The 21,328-nt window shown below is 31.9% G+C and overlaps 2 protein-coding genes, 1 long non-coding RNA gene and 1 pseudogene across 3 annotated transcripts; 1 reads left to right on the top strand and 3 right to left on the bottom strand.

The window, feature by feature from the left end:
* The first annotated feature begins 6,129 nt into the window (after nucleotides 1–6,129).
* On the top strand, nucleotides 6,130–7,054 carry LOC128041212 (uncharacterized). The gene is made up of 2 exons (XR_008195896.1): nucleotides 6,130–6,457; nucleotides 6,752–7,054. It is a non-coding gene; the product is annotated as an uncharacterized LOC128041212 (long non-coding RNA).
* A 571-nt stretch (nucleotides 7,055–7,625) lies between these two features.
* On the bottom strand, nucleotides 7,626–15,150 carry LOC105778586 (UDP-glycosyltransferase 79B6). The gene is made up of 2 exons (XM_012602310.2): nucleotides 15,016–15,150; nucleotides 7,626–9,371 (listed from the first exon to the last, which is right to left on the bottom strand). The coding sequence occupies exons 1-2, from the start codon at nucleotides 15,030–15,032 to the stop codon at nucleotides 7,979–7,981; spliced, it is 1,410 nt and encodes a 469-aa protein (XP_012457764.2). The 5' UTR covers nucleotides 15,033–15,150; the 3' UTR covers nucleotides 7,626–7,978.
* Nucleotides 11,133–19,577, bottom strand: LOC105778578 (UDP-glycosyltransferase 79B2-like; annotated as a pseudogene).
* LOC105778568 (UDP-glycosyltransferase 79B2) lies at nucleotides 14,887–16,726 on the bottom strand. Its single transcript, XM_012602293.2, has one exon. It carries the CDS (start codon nucleotides 16,431–16,433, stop codon nucleotides 15,063–15,065), a length of 1,371 nt encoding a protein of 456 aa, XP_012457747.1. The 5' UTR covers nucleotides 16,434–16,726; the 3' UTR covers nucleotides 14,887–15,062.
* Nucleotides 19,578–21,328: the final 1,751 nt, after the last annotated feature.

Here is a 21,328-nt window from a genome sequence, read left to right as displayed (position 1 = left end):
TTTTTGAAACTAGACATCTCGTCCTTAATATAAAAATTATGACAAAATTTTAAATCAAACCAATTAATACAATTTTATTTTTCAAATCTTCAACTTTTACGCTATTAGGCAACTCGACCATTTTCTACTAAAATTATTTATTTTCAGTACAAAATTTGTATAATGTTTTGGTTTCTTCCTATTGAAATTAGACTCATTAAGATTTTTATACATATAAACTTCATCTTCTAATTATTTTTGTATAATTTTAATAATTTTTCAAATTCGAATAGGAGAACCTGAAATCACTTTGATCTTACTTATCTCATACTCCACAATTCTATTACTTACACCATTTCTTCTATACAAAAATAAACTGAATAGTCTTAAGTTTCATGTTTGGTTTAACCTCTAGCTAAATTTCTATAATTTTTGGTGAATTTTCAAAGTTCGAACAAGTTGTTATCCAGAAAACCGTTTAGTAAAACCTTTAACATTTACTCTCTTTTATGACTTCCATTACATACCTCTTTTCGTAAGAAAGATGTCGAAACATACATTTACATGTACTTAACAATTTCATGTAATTATCATGAATAAACTTAGCATTCTTTACAATCTAATCCTTAGGTAACAAATAGAATTCAAGGGTATTTAGCTTTTTCTTACTAAATCTCACTTCTTTTGTTTCCTTTCACTTTCTTTCTCATCTTTATCACTTTCTCTCTTTTTCCTTCATGAACATGTTAAAAACATAATACTTTATATAAGAAAACTCTAACAAGATTAAGCTAAAAAAAATGATAAAATCTTAAGGCTCTTATCTTGTTTTCTTGATTTTAGATCATAACTTAATTTTCTCTATCCTCAAACTTCTGTTTTCTTAGCTATGGAAATTTATTTGAATTTTTTGGTGGAAATGGTGAATTTTGATGGAAAGAACTAAATTGGATAACTTTCAAAACTTCTTCTCTCTTTCATGGTGGTGGTGTGAATGATGGAGAAGATGATGATAATGTATTTTCATCTTTTCCTTTTTATTTAACCATTAATTAATAACAAAATATCTTATAATAAAATAATATTTCAACCAATAATATCTCAACAATAAATATTCACTAAATATTATCATGATAATACATGATAGTCATTTTAATTGAGAAATAACCATTTTGACTCTCTAATTCTTTACAATTCCACTATTGACCAATTTTCACTTTTGGCAAAACTATAACTTAGTCTCTTTCATTTCTCCACTTATTCCACTTAGTCCTCATATACCAATTTATTTCACATTTTGGACTTTCCACCTCTAAGGATTTGCACTTTTGGTCTCTCAACTTTTCTATATTTATGTTTGACCCCATAAATTGTGAATATCCATATTATATCCACAATACTTTTCACATTTTTGTGATGTAGTCCCTACTTTAAACTAATACATCATAATATAATTCTTCGATTGAAGTGACTTTGGGATCCATCTGCTTTTTCTACTGATAATTTCTATTTCTATTTCTTTCGAAAATTCATATTATTTACGATTAAGGGAGTTTTAAAATGTTACATTAACCCTTAATTTTTAATGTCAAAATTTTCCATAACTATAATTAGCCAATTCCATTAATTAAAATTTAGTTCCTCAATTTAACAAAAGCACACATACTCTAGGTAAATAAAATTCAAAGAGTACTTACAACTCCAGCACTTGAATATCACGCTTTCTTTTACTCTATTGCTTTTTCCTTTCATTTTCCACTTGTTCCAACATCAAGCTGCTCCTTTTTTGTCTTCACACACATATATCAATATAGTCCATGAATTAACCTTGTTTCCATAATTTTAAGGGAATGAAAATGTAATTATTAGGATAGTAATTAGATTTTTTGTACTTTAGACGTGTTTAATTGACAAAGTGTAATTATATTATAATTCCTTATGTCATATTTGGTAGTACAAATTGTAATTACAACTGTTACATAATTTATATTTTTAAAAATTTATTACTATCATAAAATAATTTCTACTCAAATAACAAAAATTAAAATCAAACCACCATATGAATTATGTTAGTCTAAAAAATAGTTAATAATACGATTACTAACAAAATAGCAAGAAAAATAAACATCATATGCAATTCTGTCTAATTGTTCTAGTGCGTATTTGTTGGGCTATTCCCTATTTAATATTTAACATATGTTTTTTATTTTGTTGGTCCTTGACTAAGTTCATCATCATTTGAATCAGAATCTAAATCTGCATAATTAAGATTATCAAGATCTCTTTTCTCCATGTACTCATCGAATTATGGATCATCTCAATTCCACTTATGATTAAAGTTATGAAATATGCAACCTGTTAGTATGATCCGATATTGTTTTTTTTATGCTATACTAATGTGATGTTGTTAATATGAGAAAATTATTTTTGAGAACAATAAATGTCTTCTCAACCATATTTCGAAGCTTTGAATGTCTCAAATTAAAGAGTTTGAGAGTTGTCTAAGGTACTTGTGTTTAGCACCATTCTCTCAAATAGTATCATACCTCACGATATGGTGCAAGAAAACATTTTCTATTTGCATAATTAGCATCGATCTTATAATCTTTGAGATCACGGTCCAAATAGTCTATAGCTTTAATTATAAGAACATATATAAACTTAATTTGGAGAAAGACTTATGCTAAGTTATATATCTTTTTATAATACGTAAATTAAGTAAAAAATAATATATAATATGTATAAAAAAGTTTTATAAATTGTCCAAAACTTTTATAACATTTCTTATAAATAATATAATTTTTGACATAACTTTAGAAAGTTATTTTTTTTATAAATAAGTTATGTAACAACCCGATTTTCAGTGATTTTGGAAAAGCGATTCTGAAACCTTATTTTCGTAAATCGAGTCTATAAATATTAAATATAAATATTTACGGAGATGATACAAGAATATATTAAAGTTTGGTCCAGTAATTTTTCCGAATTAATAGTTAGTTAAAACACAAGAACTAAATTGTAAAAGTTCAATCGCTAAGAAATCTTAATTGACAAAAAGCTTGAGGACCTAAATAGCAATTAACCAAAGGCCTAAAATAGCAATTAGCCCATGAATAAACATGAGTTAGTGGATGTTGATGCCATATCCCATTAAGAATTAATAATAAGTAATTTTTAAGTTAATAAAACTAAGTTAAAGTAATTAGTTAGACTATCTTTAGTTAATTAAAAGTATATAAGGTTGAGATAATGGAAAATTCCACTATCTTCTTTTTTCAAATGACCGTCCACCATAGATCCACAAAAGAGAAAAACCCTTCCAAGCATCCAAGCTTTCGGCCAAGGATTTAAGACTTTTTCTTGAAATTTTTATGTATTTGAGGTCGTGGGAGTTTAATTTAGCTAACTCTGTACCAATTTGTAAATTTTTTAAAGTTTCAAAAAGTTGCATTTGTTGATTTCTTGAAGAATTAGGTTTGAATTTAATAGATTTTAAGCTTAGATTATGAAAAGGGACTAGATTGTAAAATTGTTATGAAATTTCGATATGAGTAGGAAGTGGAGGGTCCCTAATGAATATATGTGAAATCAAAATTTTAAATTGAGGCTCAAATTTTGAAGTTATGACTATTTCAATTCAAAGACTAAATTGAATAAAATGTAAAATTTTAGGGTATCAAAAATGAGCTTGTATAGAATATAGATTCATTCATTTCATGGTATAAAATGAGAAGGTTTAATATTTATTGATTTTATGAAATAATTTTATAGATTAAGAATTGGATCAAAGTTGATATGTGTTGTGTTGTGTTGTGTTATAAGTTGATATGTGCTGTGTTTGTTCTGTGTATGAATATTTGAGCTTACATTATTGCTATCGAAAGTGCCATGTTCTAGCTAAATTATGCCAACATATGGTATATAATTTTAAAAATTATATAAAATGATAAATGAAAATTAGAAACCATTTATATATATCTACTACACAAATTTATATAAATGATAAATCAACATTCAAAAATTTTATACGTATGTGCTACACAAATTTTTTTTCTTATATCTCATTGAAAAAAAAAACATTACGCACATGTTTAATCATAATAATATGTGTTGCTTGAAATTGCATTCTTATATCTTGTATTAAAATTAACAGCAGATAAATAAAATGACCTTGAAAGTATAGCAAACACTAAAATTACAATAAACAAATTAAATAATAATAAAACCAACAAGAAGAACTTCAAAATCTTATTAAAATTATATTTATCTCTCGTGAGAAAAGTAAAATCAACGGAATAAATATTAAAATTATACATGAATTTAATATGTAATGCAATGCATGAATATTGACTTTATGCGATTTTATACAAGATATTTCTATTCGATTCAATTTCTTAAATCACTAACAACATTATCGAATTAGTACAATTTTATGTTTATATATTGTGCCGAAACCGTTTTTTTGAAAAACAAAAAATTTTAGGATTTAAGTTGTCGACTTTTAAAAAAAATGAAAATTGAGAGTCGCCACCAATCTTTTATTAAGGTGTGATTGGATCACAAAAAAAAACGGCTTTGGTCTACGAGTTTAAAAAAAATGGGTTCGGGAGTCAGTTACGTACGAGGAAGGATTAGCACCCTCGTAACGCCCAAAATTGGTACCAAATCGATTAATTAATGTCTTGAAGTCGAAGGTTTGAAAATATATAATCCTTAGTAAGAAAACTTAAAACCGTTACGTATTAAGACCCTTCTCAATTTAGAGAAGCAAAAATGTCACACCCAATGCGTTAGGGCACAACATTCTAATTTCCTCCAAAATGAATTGGGCCAAAATACTAGTGCGATAAAAACATTAAAAGAACATCCACTTATCCAAGATTTAAAAAATCACACCCAATACGTTAGGGCACGATTTCTTTAAAATCCCAAACTCGGAATATTTCCTTTATTATTTTTTTTTTAAAGAAAAATCCTCATTTCGAGAAATCAATGTGTCACGTCCAATACATTAGGACACAACGTGTTGAATTCCCAATAATGAGTTCTTATTTTTTTGATTAAAAAGAAATGCTCGATCGTTAGATTTAACGAAGAAAATACCCAATACGTTAGGGCTCAATTTCCTTGTAAATCCTAAATACGAACATTATCTCAATTTTAAAAAGAAAATTCTATTTTTAAATTTGAGTAAAAAAATTGATGCAACATTATTGTATACATACAAATGCTATAATAATAACAATAATAAATACATTAATCGCGTAAGAATAATATAAACAAATAAATAAACGAGATAAAAGCAATAATCCATATCATGCAAAATATTAAATGTAAACACAATTATACCACGAACGAGGAAAGCAAAATAAATAAAAAATCAGAAGACATATAATATACACATGGAAATTAAAATAAATAAATTTTGGGCTATGAAACTTATACATATGTGATGCATTTGTGAAAGTAAAAAAAAAAAAACTATAAAGTGTATAAAAAACATATATTTGCATTTTAAAAAATATAAATATATATTCATATATATATATTAGTTAAAAATATTAATGTATACATACATATATGCACCAATATATATATATATATATATATAGGTTATAAGAAATAATTACGTATAAATAAAAATAAGATAAAAATAATTATACTATTCTGCAAAAATAAATGTGCGTATGTAAAAATACATTACATATATTAAAACAAATTAATATGAAAAAGAATATAAAAAAAAACTATTTAGAAAATATAGAAAATGAAAGAAAACAAGGGCTAATTTGAACTGTAAATAAAAATTCTGAAACAAATCTGTAAATAAATGGAAATTGAAAGATCCTATTGAACACGCTGATAACTCAGAGGGGCTGGAAGGGCAATTTATCCTTCTCCTCAAAACAGCGTCGTTCAAGCAGAGTTAAATTGAAATCGAAAACGAATTAAAGGGCTAATTTTAAAAAATTAAACAAACCTAATTGTAAAACGTTAAAAAGGTGGAGGACTAAAAACGAAATTTTCTCCTCCACATAAAAACGCGCGGATCCTGGGTCCGGGTCGGGTCGATGCGCGGATCCTCCCCTCAAAACGGCGCCGTTTTCAAATGGCTATTTAAGCCAAAAATAAAACAAAAATTTCATTTCAAAACATTTTAAAAAAAAAACAAAAAAACCTTTTAAAAAACTCTCTCAACCTTTCTGTCCTCCGGCCATGGGCCGATCATCAGACGGTCATCGGCCGGTCATCAGCCACCGCGCCGGCCGCCGATCTCCGGCGTCGTCACCACCGTCCACGGTGGCCGGAAAAAGTAAAAAAAATTTCCTTTTCAACCTTCTTGACCCCTGAGCCTAGATCCAGGCTCAAATCCCATGAAAAATTAACAAAAAGGCCCCTAAAAGTATAGAAACTTTTCGGCTTCCGGTCGTCAATCCTCAATGACGACTTCCTCGGCCATCCGCGGCGATTAAGGCTGGTAAACAGGTTTTTCCTTCCTTTTTGTATTTATATAAATAATAACAATAAATAAATATAATAAAAATAAAATAGAAATGCTAGTATCAACCTTTACTTCGATTTTTTGCTCTTGATATTGTGAAAGTTGTAGTTTTATTTTTATTTTTATTTCGAAATCGGATCCTCTTTACAGTGTGTTTATGGCTTTTTTATAGCCATATGAAATAAATCTAAAAAGGAAAGAAATCAGTTCTTGATTTGATTTACAAATATTGTTGATTCCCTTTCCATTTTCGTTTTTCTTGCTATGCAGGTGAATCCATGGAGATTCGGCCAAGATTGGGGTTGCGGCGGCTGGAGCTTTACTCAGAAACCCTAGGGTTTCTTCATCTGTTTCGGGCTATGTTTGTAACTGGGCCACCAATTGAAATTGGGCCATGTAATTTGTCTTGTAATTGGGCTTAAAAATAATGGACTTTGTTTTATTGTAGGCAGGGTAAAAATTTGGGTATTACATATTGCATACACAAACCATTATATTAATCCAATACAAAAATAAATGTATGTATTCCTTTTTTTTAAATGTACATCTGAATCAAAATCAAAGTTTCATGTACATATATGAACCACAATTCAAGTTTTTATGTGTATGATTATACTAAATTAAAGTTCATCTATCAGATTACACATTAGAGCAAAGTTCATGTATAGATTTGATATTTATCTCATAATTTTAATTTTTCAAAATTAAAAAAATATCTAGAATAAATATGAACAAACTGCTGTCAAAATTCAATTGAAAGTGGATGTCCGTTTGTCTAGATATATTTTGAATTTAATTTTTAAATTATTTTTATTTTTAAAATTTTATTTCTCATTTTTACAATTTTTATAATGTTTTTATTTTTAAACTTTTTATAATTTAAAAAACTACATTCAGAATTAATCTAACAAATAAATACGAGACTTCCATTCATTTTGAATTTATATTTTTAAATATTGTATTTTAAAAAATTATTTTTGTTGATGTGGACTTGTCATGTTAGCATCATAATAGTCTATTCAGCTGTCATGAATAGCCACATCAACACATTAACTATCAACAGCGGAAACCATTTGATATGCTTTTATTGTTTGAGAGGTTAATTGAGACTGAATTGAACTTATTTAACCCCTAACGCAAAAAAGAAAGATAAATAAATGATGACATTTTTAAGTGTAGATTAGGAACAACATTCATTCCAAATTACATTACCCTATTGGATGACTTTTTTGCTATTGTTGTTGAAATTGAACATTTTCATAGCACCAGTGATGACATAAAGATGAAGAATGGGTGGGTAATCTTCCACCCACATAGTGGCAGTATTACTATTCAGTCCATTTTTGGCTAGAAAATGAGCAGCATCATTAGATGCCGTTTAACATGGTGAAAGAACCTTGACCAAATCCTTTTGAGAGCTAATCTGCAAGGACTACTCTTCAATTCATTCCAAATAATGAAATGGATATATTCTTCTTGTTTTGCAACTTGGACTCTCTATTTGACAAGATCTTGTAGAGCTTTGATGAAATTGTTGATATATCCTTCTTGAAGATCCCTATTAGATAGTATTTGCTTCAGCTTAGCATGGTTTCTCTTCATCATATTAGCTGTTTCATTGTCCTTGTCCATCACAAACTTGATGGCTTCACTCAATGACTCCTTTGGAACCTCCCTGTTTTTACCTCTCTCCACTTCCACCCCAATCTTGAGTTCATTCGCCATCAACCTGGTGTTCAAAATTTGATCCCCTATTTCAGGTATTAACACGATTTGGCAGTCACTAAGCAAAAACTCCCACATCGTTCCATACCCACAGTGGTTAACGAAACAGCCGATGTTAGGGTGGTGCAATAGCTGCTCTTGTGGAACCCAACCTCCATACACCAACCCTCTTCCTCCAACCCTATCTTGAAACCCCTCCGGCAGTGCTTCTTCAACAGTCGAGAATCCTTGGGGTGGCTTTAAAGCTACCAAAAATGGTAGCCCACATAGCTCAAACCCAAGCACCAACTCCTGGAACTCATCCTTCTGCAACACACTCTGGCTTCCAAATGAGCAAAACACAACAGACCCTGGCTCGAACTGGCTCAACCAACTAACCCATTCCTCATCAAGCTGTTGGGTATTCGTTTCAGGCAAACAAGGCCCTGACAACAAAACAGGCTTCCCAAATCCTTCAGCGACAAAGTCACAAAATGGTTCCTCGATTTCACTGCAAGTCCTGAAGGCAATGGCATCACTTCCTTTCACAGCAGTCCTTATCCGTTCCCGAAACGACAGTCCACTTCCGAAATCCTCAGCCTCAAACAACATTACAGCAGCCTCTTCAGGTTTGAGTTTCACTGTGGAAAGGGGGTAACCAGGAGGCAATTCCATCACCTCTTCTACAGTCATTTCTTTGGTTAGTACCTTGGTGTTTAACCCCATCGACATTGAGGAAACCACTACATAGAATATGGGGAGGATCCCAAGCTGGCGAGCCAAGTCTGGGATCCAAAACCAGAAATCATAAAAAACCATATCAGGTTTTATAACCTTTAAGATTCCTTCAACTTGGTCCCTGGTTTGATCTACGGCAAAAGCAAGGTATTTTTGTTGGTTCATAGGAACAACAGATGTAGTTTCAGCACCTGGAGGGAGGCCATCGACATGGGGTATATGTAGAGGAAAGAACCGAATCAAGTTGGGGTATTGGTTCAGGTTTTCAAGCTTTGGTTGAACTCCTTTGGGCAGAAAGAAGGAAATTTGGTGGCCTTTATGAGCCAGCTTATTAGAAAGATGAAGGAAGGGGATGAAATGACCATAGGCAACCCATGGAAACATGGCGATGTGAAGCTTTGAGTGGCCTGATTTGCTCATCTTTCTTTTTTTGCTTGCACAATGTGATCTGAGAGACAAAAAACCGATCTAATTATAACGCCTACCATTAACAATTGCACAACAAACGCCTTTTTTTTCTTCATCATGTTTGTCCATACTGAAAATATTTTATTATATTTTGTAATCATTACCTCTAAGAAATTAGAGACGCTGACACGAAGGCAATTACGCATGCCAACTCTGTTTTTCCTATTGTAATTATTAAACGGAGTATGTATAACTTCTAATCAACGAATAATCAAATATTCTTGTTTTCTACTTACCCAATAGATATATTATAATCATCTTTTTTAAAAGATTATTATTAAATAATAATTCAGTTCTGATTTCTTTAAAAGGAAAAAAAAATTCAGTCCTAACTCGTACATGTTTACGAAGTTATTTCGTAAATTATAGCTACGAGTTTTTGTACTTTTTTTACAAATTTGCATATGTACGAAGCTAAATGAGTATGACGCTAGAATATGCATGATTTTGGTGTCTTGTTATGGTTTGTGTATATTTGCATTTTTTGTTGTAGGTATATGCCTTGATGGGTGAGAAAAATTGTAACATTTCCTAACCCTAAACCGTCGCCGGAACAGGATTACGAGGCATTATCAGACATCTCGGACAATTCACAAATTATTCTTAATATATCACGAATATATATAAAAGAATCATAAATTCATATAAATTTATGCTAATTGGCTTCATTTTTTTAAAAATTTCGACAGCATTTCTGCTTATTTTTACATAAAACCCCCTGAAAACTTAAAACAAAAAAAACCCAACACCAATATTTCAATCAATAATTTTATACTTTAAAACGCTACTTTATTTATCATTCTAAAGATTATAACCATTTACTTACAACCAAGATCATTTAGCATATATATTTATATATATATGACTCGTGTACAATCACCTAGTACATGCCACTTAAATAAAAGGAAGAAATACATCACCAAAGTTTTCTTGATGGAGTTGGGATCTTTCTGGATGCTAAACTGGACCTTAAACTCTAATGACCTGCTCACGGAAATAACCGTACGCTGAGTATTTCATACTCAGTGGTATTACCATAATTCAAATTATAATATTAATAAGCATGTAATGTATAAAATCATACATACAAATTTAAACTCAAATTTCATGTTTCAACATTAATAATTCATCAATTAATATCATATATCCACAATTTGGAAATTGGACACATTTTGAACCTCAGATTCATTTCTCAATCTCATATCACATTTCAATTCACCATTCAACTTTTCATTTCATTTCAATAGCTCGATTGATCAACTTATTCAGTTTATCATTTCATTATTTACCCTATTAACAAAACTCGGACTTTGGCGGATACACGGATCCAACCAAACACTCCAGTATGGGCATAGTACCCAGTGCCTCATTCGGATAGTTCGAAGCAATAGTTAACACCCAGTGTCTCATCGGCAAAGCCGAAGAAAGTTGGTACCCAGTACCTCATCGAATCTATCCAAAGAAATATAATAACACCCAGTGGCTCATCGACTCGAGGTCGAAGTATCCCTGAACTCTTCCAATCCTATAGCATGCCAACTATGTCCGACTCAGCCCGACTAGTTAATAGGGTCTCCAAATTCACATTTCAATTCAATTCCACTTTTTCACTTTTAATCACAACTCAATTCAAAATTCACCTTTCCATTTTTTTTTCAAGTCAATATTCAATTTCACATTCAAATCAATATACAATTCAATTATACATACACATTCACCTTCCAATCAATTCCCATTCAACTCAAATATTAACACTTACCTTATACTCATTTATTAAATATAAAATTTATATAAAACATTTAATAAAAAGTGATTTGAATTATAGTAATACAAACCATGATTTTCTCGGGTTTACTCCTCGATAATCTTCTCTTTTCCCTTCTGTACCGATGCTTCTGGTTCTTTGCTAGCTACGAAAATAATAATAATTTACACTATTAATTACAACACTAATTATGGTAAATAATTGAATTTCTATTAAATTTCTTCATTATTCTCAATTTGATCCTAACTAAGTTCACTTACTTTCCTAATTCAATTCACACTCTATTTTTATTCAAATTTCATCCAAACTAAAATTTAACTATTAAAATTTGAGCATATTTTCCCAATTTCGAATTTATTTCAATTTAATCCCTAAAACTCAAAACTTATGGCTTAGTTTACAATTCAATCCTTTATTCAATTCCAATCAAAATTTCTATCAACATAAACCCTACTAAAAATCTATTAACTTTCAAAATTTCAACTTAAATCCAAGAGTATTTCACCTCTTGGATTCCAAGAACATCAAATTTATAAGAAAAGCACTTGATTAAACTTACCAATTAAAGTTTCAAGCTTCAAATCCCTAATTTTCTCTTTTATTTTTCTTACCCTTTTCTTTCACTTTTCTCCCCTGCTTCTCGTCTCAATTCTGTTTCTATTCTTTGTTTTTGTTTCTTTTTATATTTTATTTATTTTATTAACATAATATAATGATTATAATAAATATCTATTTTAATAACAATACTTATTTTACATTTGGTCACACCTATATTTCTACATTTGTACCAATGATTTAATTACAATTGTCATATTTAATTTGTTTATCAAATAAAAGTCTCATAGTTTAATTATTTAATTTAATAAATATCTTTAACTTAAAAATAATAATTAGTAAATATCTATTTTAATATCATTTACATTTATTACGATTGTACACATAAATATTATTACATTTGTACCTTATCATCATCATACACTTGTCATGTCTTTAATTTATTTATTATATAAAATATTATAATATAATTAATTCAATTAATAATTATAAAATATCTTCATACTTAAATTATAAGTAATTTGAGTGTTTAGTTTACAAATGTACAAATATAATTTTTACACATGTATATTTTATTACCATACAATTGTCTACTATTTACTTTATTTAATAATAATAATAATAATAATAATAATAATAATAATAATGGTTAATAATTATAATAATAATATATATAATATTTATGTATAACTTAAATAAAATCTTAGATTTTAATGCATATATGCTGCCTCATTTCATATAAATGGCTTAATTGCCATTTTAGCCCTTTTACTTTCTTTTAATCTATAATTAGGCTTTCATTCTTTATTCAACTTGATCCTTTTTCCTTATTACTTTAAATTAGGCTAAATTCACCTAATTAATACCTAATTAAGCACTCCACTAAACTCATAATTGCTTCTAATAATTATTTATGACTCAATTTACTAAGACGGAGGCTCGATATCATATTTTTTTTATGACCTTGAATTTTGGGTCATTACAAAAATGGCTTGTAAAATGGCCTATTTTCGTCCACACATGAGCGTGTCACTGCCGTGTGTGACACACGGTTAGGTGACACGACCGTGTGTACCCTGTAGCTTTCAAAGGGTTGCAAGTCAAGTTGTTACACGGCCTAGCACACGGCCTGACATACGGGCGTGTGAGGTTATTTCGAAGGGTACACGGCCTGGTGGCTTGGCCGTGTGACCCAAGTTAGTGAGTTACACGAGTATGGACACAAGCTAGAACATGATCGTGTGTCCATACTTCGAATGTCCATACGGCCTAAGACATGGTCGTGTCTCTTGGCCGTGTGACCCCTGCAGTGTTGAAAATTTTTAATTTTTTTTGAAAAATTCTCTAAGTTTCTGATTTAGTCCCAACTTGTTTCTAATATGTATTTAAGGCCTCGAAGGCTCGTGTAAGGGACAATATGAATGATTTGGTTTAGATTTAATATGTTCAATGATATGATATGAAATGTTTATAAATATGTGTTCGTAAGATTTGAAAACTTCGGTAATGCTCTGTAACCCTATTCCGACAACAGATACGGGTTAGGAGTGTTACACCCATAGTTTTGGTAGACGGTTTTGTTGCTCGACAAAGCTTGCTGTATAAGCATGCCAATACTGCAGAGCCCCAACTAAATATCTCGGCTTGCTCAAGGTCCTCTAGTAAGAGGAGGTACATGATGTGGACTTTATTTTGACTCACGTCCGACATCAGTACTCCACCTATAAGTTGCAGAATAAACGCTCTTGCAGCGTAGATAATGTCCATTTGCGTTAGACTGCTAGGTAGATTTTGGAAGTTTGTTCTTACCAGGTAAATTTAAGACTGGCCAATCTTCATTCCTCATCATTGGGGGCATTCTTCTAAGTAACCATTCGCAAGTGCCCCACGGAACGAGCAATTTTCTAGGCCCTGTCACTACTTCGTTGTTAATAGACATCCCCAGCTAGACTGCTACGTCTTGCAGTGTAATGGTGACCTCCCCACATGAGAGGTGAAACATGTGTGCCTTTGGGCGTCATATTTCAACTAAGGCCAATATTAAATTGGCCTGTAGATCGGCTATCTGAATGTACATGGCTACCCTAAAACTCACAGCGTTCAAATATGGCAAAACCCTCAGATCGAAAAAATATTCAGGATCATGTAATCGGGGTCTCACAATTCGGTACTAATCCTGCATTTATAATAAATATAAAATGTTATATTTCTCGTTTAAAAACAAGTTATCATAGTTATTCAAAGTAAATGGGTCATTTGGTATAAAATTTACCTTATTCATATTTTTAGCAATGCGGTTGTCGTCATTTAAAAGAGAATTAGGATTAAGACCCATGGAGTGATCAGTGGTGATCAACAGTGATCGACGGCGGTGATCGGTGATTAGCCTTGATCAGCAGTAATAGATGTTGATCGATGACAGTGATCAACCATGAACGACTATGATCAGCGGTGGTGATCGATGGTGAACGATAGTTATGGGCGATGGTGCTCGAATTTTAGGTTGAAGCATGACATTTAAAGTGGGGGACCATAGTGGTTGAGTAGGGGTAAAAAGGGGAAAAAAGAAAAGAAAATTTTGGCCCCTGCCCCGGGACATGTCAGAGCAGGTCTAGTCTACTGATGCCGGCCATTGAGTGGCCGATTTGACACAGATTAGGCCTCATAGGCCTGACAAAATTTAATTTTTTTGAAATCGGCCATTGACAGGCTGATCTGGCACATTGGGCCGCTGGTGCCAACCATTGGGTGGCCTGTTTTGACAAGGCTGTCACAAGTGTGGGCCTGTCATGTATTGGCATTTCGAATTTTTTTTTCATTTGAATTTGATTTCAATTTCATTTCACTTTTTTTTCTTTTTAATTATAACTTCATTTGTCATGTAATTGTTGAATTAAATTTTTATTTATATATTTAAATTATAATTTAATAAATATTGCTTTAAATTGATATTTTATTTGAATTTCATTTCAATTCAATGTAATTTTAATTAAATTTTATTTGAATTTTTATTTATATATTTAAATTGTAATTTAATAAATATTGCTTTCTTTATTTAAATTATATTTATTATAAATTTTATTCATATATTTAAATTGTAATTTGATAAATATTGCTTTAAATTGATATTTTATTTGAATTTTATTTGAATTTCAAATTTTCATTTCATTGGAACTTTCAATTAAAGTTTATTTGAATTTTTATTTATATATTAAAATTGTAATTTAATAAACATTGCTTTATTTGAAATTAATAAAAGCATGGACAATTAGAAAATAAGAATGTGATAAAACAATAATCATACCTATGATTCAGTTTCATTTTCTAACCAATTGCTTGGATTTTGCCACTCTATTTGACAAGATCTTGCAGAGCTTGGATGAAATTGTTGATATATCCTTCTTGAAGATCCCTGTTAGATAGTATTTGCTTCAGCTTAGCATGGTTTCTCTTCATCATATTAGCTGTTTCATTGTCCTTGTCCATCACAAACTTGATGGCTTCACTCAATGACTCCTTTGAAACCTCCCTGTTTTTACCTCTCTCCACTTCAACTCCAATCTTGAGTTCTTCCACCATTAATCTGGTGTTCAAAATTTGATCCCCAATTTCAGGAATCAACACGATTTGGCAGTCACTAAGCAAAAACTCCCACATCGTTCCATACCCACAGTGGTTAACGAAACAGCCGATGTTAGGGTGGTGCAATAGCTGCTCTTGTGGAACCCAACCTCCATACACCAACCCTCTTCCTCCAACCCTATCTTGAAACCCCTCCGGCAGAGCTTCTTCAACAGTCGGGAATCCTTGGGGTGGCTTTAAAGCTACCAAAAATGGTAGCCCACATAGCTCAAACCCAAGCACCAACTCCTGGAACTCGTCCTTCTGTAACACACTCTGGCTTCCAAATGAGCAAAACACAACAGAACCTGGCTCGAACTGGCTTAACCAACTAACCCATTTCTCATCAAGCTGTTGGGTCTTTGTTTCAGGGAAGCAAGGCCCTGATAACAAAACAGGCTTCCCATATCCTCGAGCAACATAGTCGCAAAATGGTCCCTCGGTTTCACGGCAAGTCCTGAAGGCAATAGCATCACTTCCACTCACAGCAGTCCTTATCCGTTCCCCAAACGACAGTTCACTCCCGAAATCCTCAGCCCCAAACAACAATACAGCAGCCTCTTCAGCTTTGAATTTCACAATGGAAGAAGGGTAATCAGGAGGCAATTTCGTCACCTCTTCTACAGTCATTTCTTTGGTTAGAGTCTTGGTGCTTGGCCCAATCGACATGATCATCGAGGAAACCACTACATAGAATATGGGGAGGATCCCAAGCTGGCGAGCCAAGTCTGGGATCCAAAACCAGAAATCATAAAAAACCATATCAGGTTTTATAACCTTTAAGATTCCTTCAACTTGGTCCCTGGTTTGATCTACGGCAAAAGCAAGGTATTTTTGTTGGTTCATAGGAACAACAGATGTAGTTTCAGCACCTGGAGGGAGGCCATCGACATGGGGTATATGTAGAGGAAAGAACCGAATCAAGTTGGGGTATTGGTTCAGGTTTTCAAGCTTTGGTTGAACTCCTTTGGGCAGAAAGAAGGAAATTTTATGGCCTTTATGAGCCAACTTATTTGAGAGATGAAGGTAGGGAATGAAATGACCATATGCAACCCAGGGAAACATGGCGATGTGAAGCTTTGAGCAGCCTGATTTGCTCATCTTTTTTGCTTTGGTTTGGATGAACAAAGTTATCTGACACGAAAATAACTGACATCAAAGTCCACAGTCCACACTGAGACTACCTACGCCATTTATTTTCTAACATGTTTATCAATACAGACAAATAGTTGTCGGCCATAAAATAAATTTCAAGAAAAGCTTTCGTGTCAATCAATTCCTCTCCCTTTCAGGATATTTAAATGATAAATAATTTAAATTCAAATTTTATTATTATTAATACATCAAATATAATCTTAAATTATTTAATAAAATTACGAAAAACAATTTAATTTATTAATAATAAAAAAGTATAGCAAGATTAAGGATCATCTATATCTCACACATATATATATATATATACCATGCTTATATTGAAACAAGTGTCCCTCTTTTATGATATATGGTTATGTTGTTCAACCGTGTGTGATGACTAAAATCATATAAGTAGAGGCACTTAGGGTTCGTTTGTTTGCCAATAGTTGATTTTTCGAAAAGCATTTTTCGAAAATATTCAAGATCATGCAATCAAGGTCTCACAATTCGGTACTGATCCTGCATTTATAATAAATATAAAATGTTATATTTCTTGTTTAAAAAACAAGTTATCATAGTTATTCAAAGTAAATGGGTCATTTGGTATAAAATTTACCTTATTCATATTTTTAGCAATGTTTTTGTCGTCATTTAAAAGAGAATTAGGATTAGGACCCATAGAGTGATCAGTGGTGATCGACAGAGGTGATCGGTGATCAGCCTTGATCAGTAGTAATAGATGTTGATCGATGACAGTGATCAACCATGAACGACTGTGATCAGCGACGGTGATCGACGGTGAACGATAGTTATCGGCGATGGTGCTCGAATTTTGGGACATTTAAAGTGGGGGACCATAGTGGTTGAGTAGGGGTAAAAAGGGGAAAAAAAGAAAATAAAATTTTGGGCCCTACCCCGATACATGTCAGCGCAGGTCTAGTCTACTGATGCCGGCCATTGAGTGGCCGATTTGACACAGATTAGGCCTCATAGGCCTGACAAAATTTAATTTTTTTGAAATCGGCCATTGACAGGCTGATCTGGCACATTGGGCCGCTGGTGCCAACCATTGGGTGGCCTGTTTTGACAAGGCTGTCACAAGTGTGGGCCTGTCATGTATTGGCATTTCGAATTTTTTTTTCATTTGAATTTGATTTCAATTTCATTTCACTTTTTTTTTCTTTTTTAATTATAACTTCATTTGTCATGTAATTGTTGAATTAAATTTTTATTTATATATTTAAATTATAATTTAATAAATATTGCTTTAAATTGATATTTTATTTGAATTTCATTTCAATTCAATGTAATTTTTAATTAAATTTTATTTGAATTTTTATTTATATATTTAAATTGTAATTTAATAAATATTGCTTTCTTTATTTAAATTATATTTATTATAAATTTTATTCATATATTTAAATTGTAATTTGATAAATATTGCTTTAAATTGATATTTTATTTGAATTTTATTTGAATTTCAAATTTTCATTTCATTGGAACTTTCAATTAAAGTTTATTTGAATTTTTATTTATATATTAAAATTGTAATTTAATAAACATTGCTTTATTTGAAATTAATAAAAGCATGGACAATTAGAAAATAAGAATGTGATAAAACAATAATCATACCTATGATTCAGTTTCATTTTCTAACCAATTGCTTGGATTTTGCCACTCTATTTGACAAGATCTTGCAGAGCTTGGATGAAATTGTTGATATATCCTTCTTGAAGATCCCTGTTAGATAGTATTTGCTTCAGCTTAGCATGGTTTCTCTTCATCATATTAGCTGTTTCATTGTCCTTGTCCATCACAAACTTGATGACTTCACTCAATGACTCCTTTGAAACCTCCCTCTTTTTACCTCTCTCCACTTCAACTCCAATCTTGAGTTCTTCCACCATTAATCTGGTGTTCAAAATTTGATCCCCAATTTCAGGAATCAACACGATTTGGCAGTCACTAAGCAAAAACTCCCACATCGTTCCATACCCACAGTGGTTAACGAAACAGCCGATGTTAGGGTGGTGCAATAGCTGCTCTTGTGGAACCCAACCTCCATACACCAACCCTCTTCCTCCAACCCTATCTTGAAACCCCTCCGGCAGAGCTTCTTCAACAGTCGAGAATCCTTGGGGGGGCTTTAAAGCTACCAAAAATGGTAGCCCACATAGCTCAAACCCAAGCACCAACTCCTGGAACTCATCCTTCTGCAACACACTCTGGCTTCCAAAGGAGCAAAACACAACAGACCCTGGCTCGAACTGGCTCAACCAACTAACCCATTTCTCATCAAGCTGTTGGGTATTCGTTTCTGGCAAGCAAGGCCCTGTCAACAAAACAGACTTCCCAATTCCTCGAGCAAAATAGTCGCAAAATGGTCCCTCGGTTTCACGGCAAGTCCTGAAGGCAATGGCATCACTTCCACTCACAGCAGTCCTTGTGCGTTCCCCAAACGACAGTCCACTCCCGAAATCGTTAGCCTCAAACAACAATGCAGCAGCCTCTTCACCTTTGAATTTCACAGTGGAAGAAGGGTAATCAGGAGGCAATTTCGCCACCTCTTCTACAGTCGTTTCTTTGGTTATCGTCCTGATGTTTGATCCTAACGACATGATCATCGAGGAAACCACTACATAGCATATGGAGTGGATCCCAAGTTGGCGAGCCAAGTCTGGGATCCAAAACCAGAAATCATAAAAAACCATATCTGGTTTTAAAGCCCCTAGGATGCCTTCAACTTGGTCCCTGGTTTAATCTACAGCAAAAGCAAGGTATTTTTGTTGGTTCAGAGGAATAACAGATGTAGTTTCAGCACCTGGAGGGAGGCCATCGACATGGGGTATAACTAGAGGAACGAATTGAATCAAGTTGGGGTATTGGTTCATGTTTTCCAGCTTTGGTTGCACTCCTTTAGGCAAAATGAAGGAAATTTTATGGCCTTTATGAGCCAACTTATTTGAGAGATGAAGGAAGGGGATGAAATGACCATATACAACCCAGGGAAACATGGCGATGTGAAGCTTTAAGCAGCCTGATTTGCTCATCTTTTTTGCTTTGGTTTGGATGAACAAATGTGAACTGACCTAAAAGTCCACACTGAGACTACCTACGCCATTTATTTTCTAACATGTTTATCAATACAGACAAAATAGTTGTTGGCCAATCAATTCCTACCCCTTTCAGGATATTTAAATGATAAATAATTTAAATTCAAATTTTTTATTGATTAATACATCAAATATTAATCTTAAATTATTTAATAAAATTACGAAAAATAATTTAATTTATTAATAATAAAAAAGTATAGCAAAAAATGACTAATATGACTAAAATATACTTTGGTTTGGATGAACAAAGGTTATCCGAGACTAAGGTTGGGTTTGAATGGGCGGTGCGTTTACCAGCGGTTAGTATAAAAATAGCGGTGGCGGTGAGATTAGATACTGTAGCGGTACTGTAGCGTGAGACAAAAAGTAAGCTAAACGCACCGCACCGCACCCAACCGCTCATTCAAACCCACCCTAAAATGACTGACCTAACGTTCACACTGGGACTACCTACGCCATTTATGTTCAACACGTTTATCAATACAGACAGAATAGTTTGTAGGCAATAAAGTAACTTTCATTTTATTGATCTCCTTCCCCCTTTCAGGTTATTTAAATGATAAATAATTTAAATTCAAAAAAAATATTGATTAATACATCAAATATTAATCTTAAATTATTTAATAAAATTTAATCTTAAATTATTTAATAAAATTACGAAAAATTTAATTTATTAATAATAAAAAGTATAGCAAAATTAAGAATCATCTATATCATATATATAACAAGCTTATATTGAAATAAGTGTCCCTTTCTCCTTTTTTTCATTTAATTTATATTTTTATCTAATAATTTTTATCCATGGGGCAAATCATCATATTACAATTAACTTTTTTATTTATCTTAATATAATTATATATTTATTTATGAGCGTAGATACAAATTATTTATCAACATAAATTAATTATTATAATAATTATTGTTGGAAAAAATAGATTTTTTAAAGTTTTGAGGCATATTTTCGTCTTTACGGAGTAATGTATACTTATCCTTTGTGGTCACTTTGTTCAGTTGTCTATAATCAATTCAAAGTCTTATAGTTTCATCTTTTTTTTTCACAAATAATATTGGCGTATCCTAAGTTGACATACTCGGTTGAAAGAATCCCCGATCTAATAATTCTTACAACTATGCCTTTACTTCTTTTAGTTTTGTCGGTGATAAGTGATAAAAGTAACATGTTTTAACTTCGTTCTTAATGCGTTTTTGGGTAATTATTTGATGTTAATTGTGAATTTTATGCTCCTAATATTTTGAATTCATGTTTTAATGCTTGAAAACTGGAGTGTCGGAGCAAGCTACAGGAGCCACACGGGCTGAACCATTCCACACAACCAAATCATATGACCGTGTGACCCACACGGACGTATGGTAAGCTATGTCGATTTCGTGGAATTGTGCCTCGAACAGCGGAAAATCATGAGCTAATTTAAGAGTAGATCTTGGATGTTTTTATTTTCAAGAATGAGCTAATTTTCTAAATACCTAGGAGAGATGAACCCTATAATGGATTCTATCATTTGATTTTTATTTTACGCAATAATTATTTAGTTTCTTGTTCTTAATTGTGAGTTCTTAATTCTTGGTTTGATATTTCTAGATTATTGATCCATATTTAATGTGCTTAAATTGGTGGTTGAATAGACCCTGTTTAAAAGTAGATCTTGTGTAATTGAGTGGAGTTACATGCAATTCTAAAAATAGGAGGACATAAATCTACCATATTAGAGTTAAATCTAATAGGGGAAT

Source organism: Gossypium raimondii, chromosome 1 (assembly GCF_025698545.1).
Source record: "Gossypium raimondii isolate GPD5lz chromosome 1, ASM2569854v1, whole genome shotgun sequence".
Taxonomy (NCBI): Eukaryota; Viridiplantae; Streptophyta; class Magnoliopsida; order Malvales; family Malvaceae; genus Gossypium; species Gossypium raimondii.
The sequence above is the reverse complement of the archived record's forward strand: the minus strand, read 5'-3'. Positions and strand labels throughout refer to the sequence as shown.

Coding starts and splice junctions, on each gene's coding strand:
- LOC105778568 (XM_012602293.2), bottom strand. CDS start 16,433: ATGAGCAAATCAGGCTGCTCAAAGCTTCACATCGCCATGTTTCCCTGG.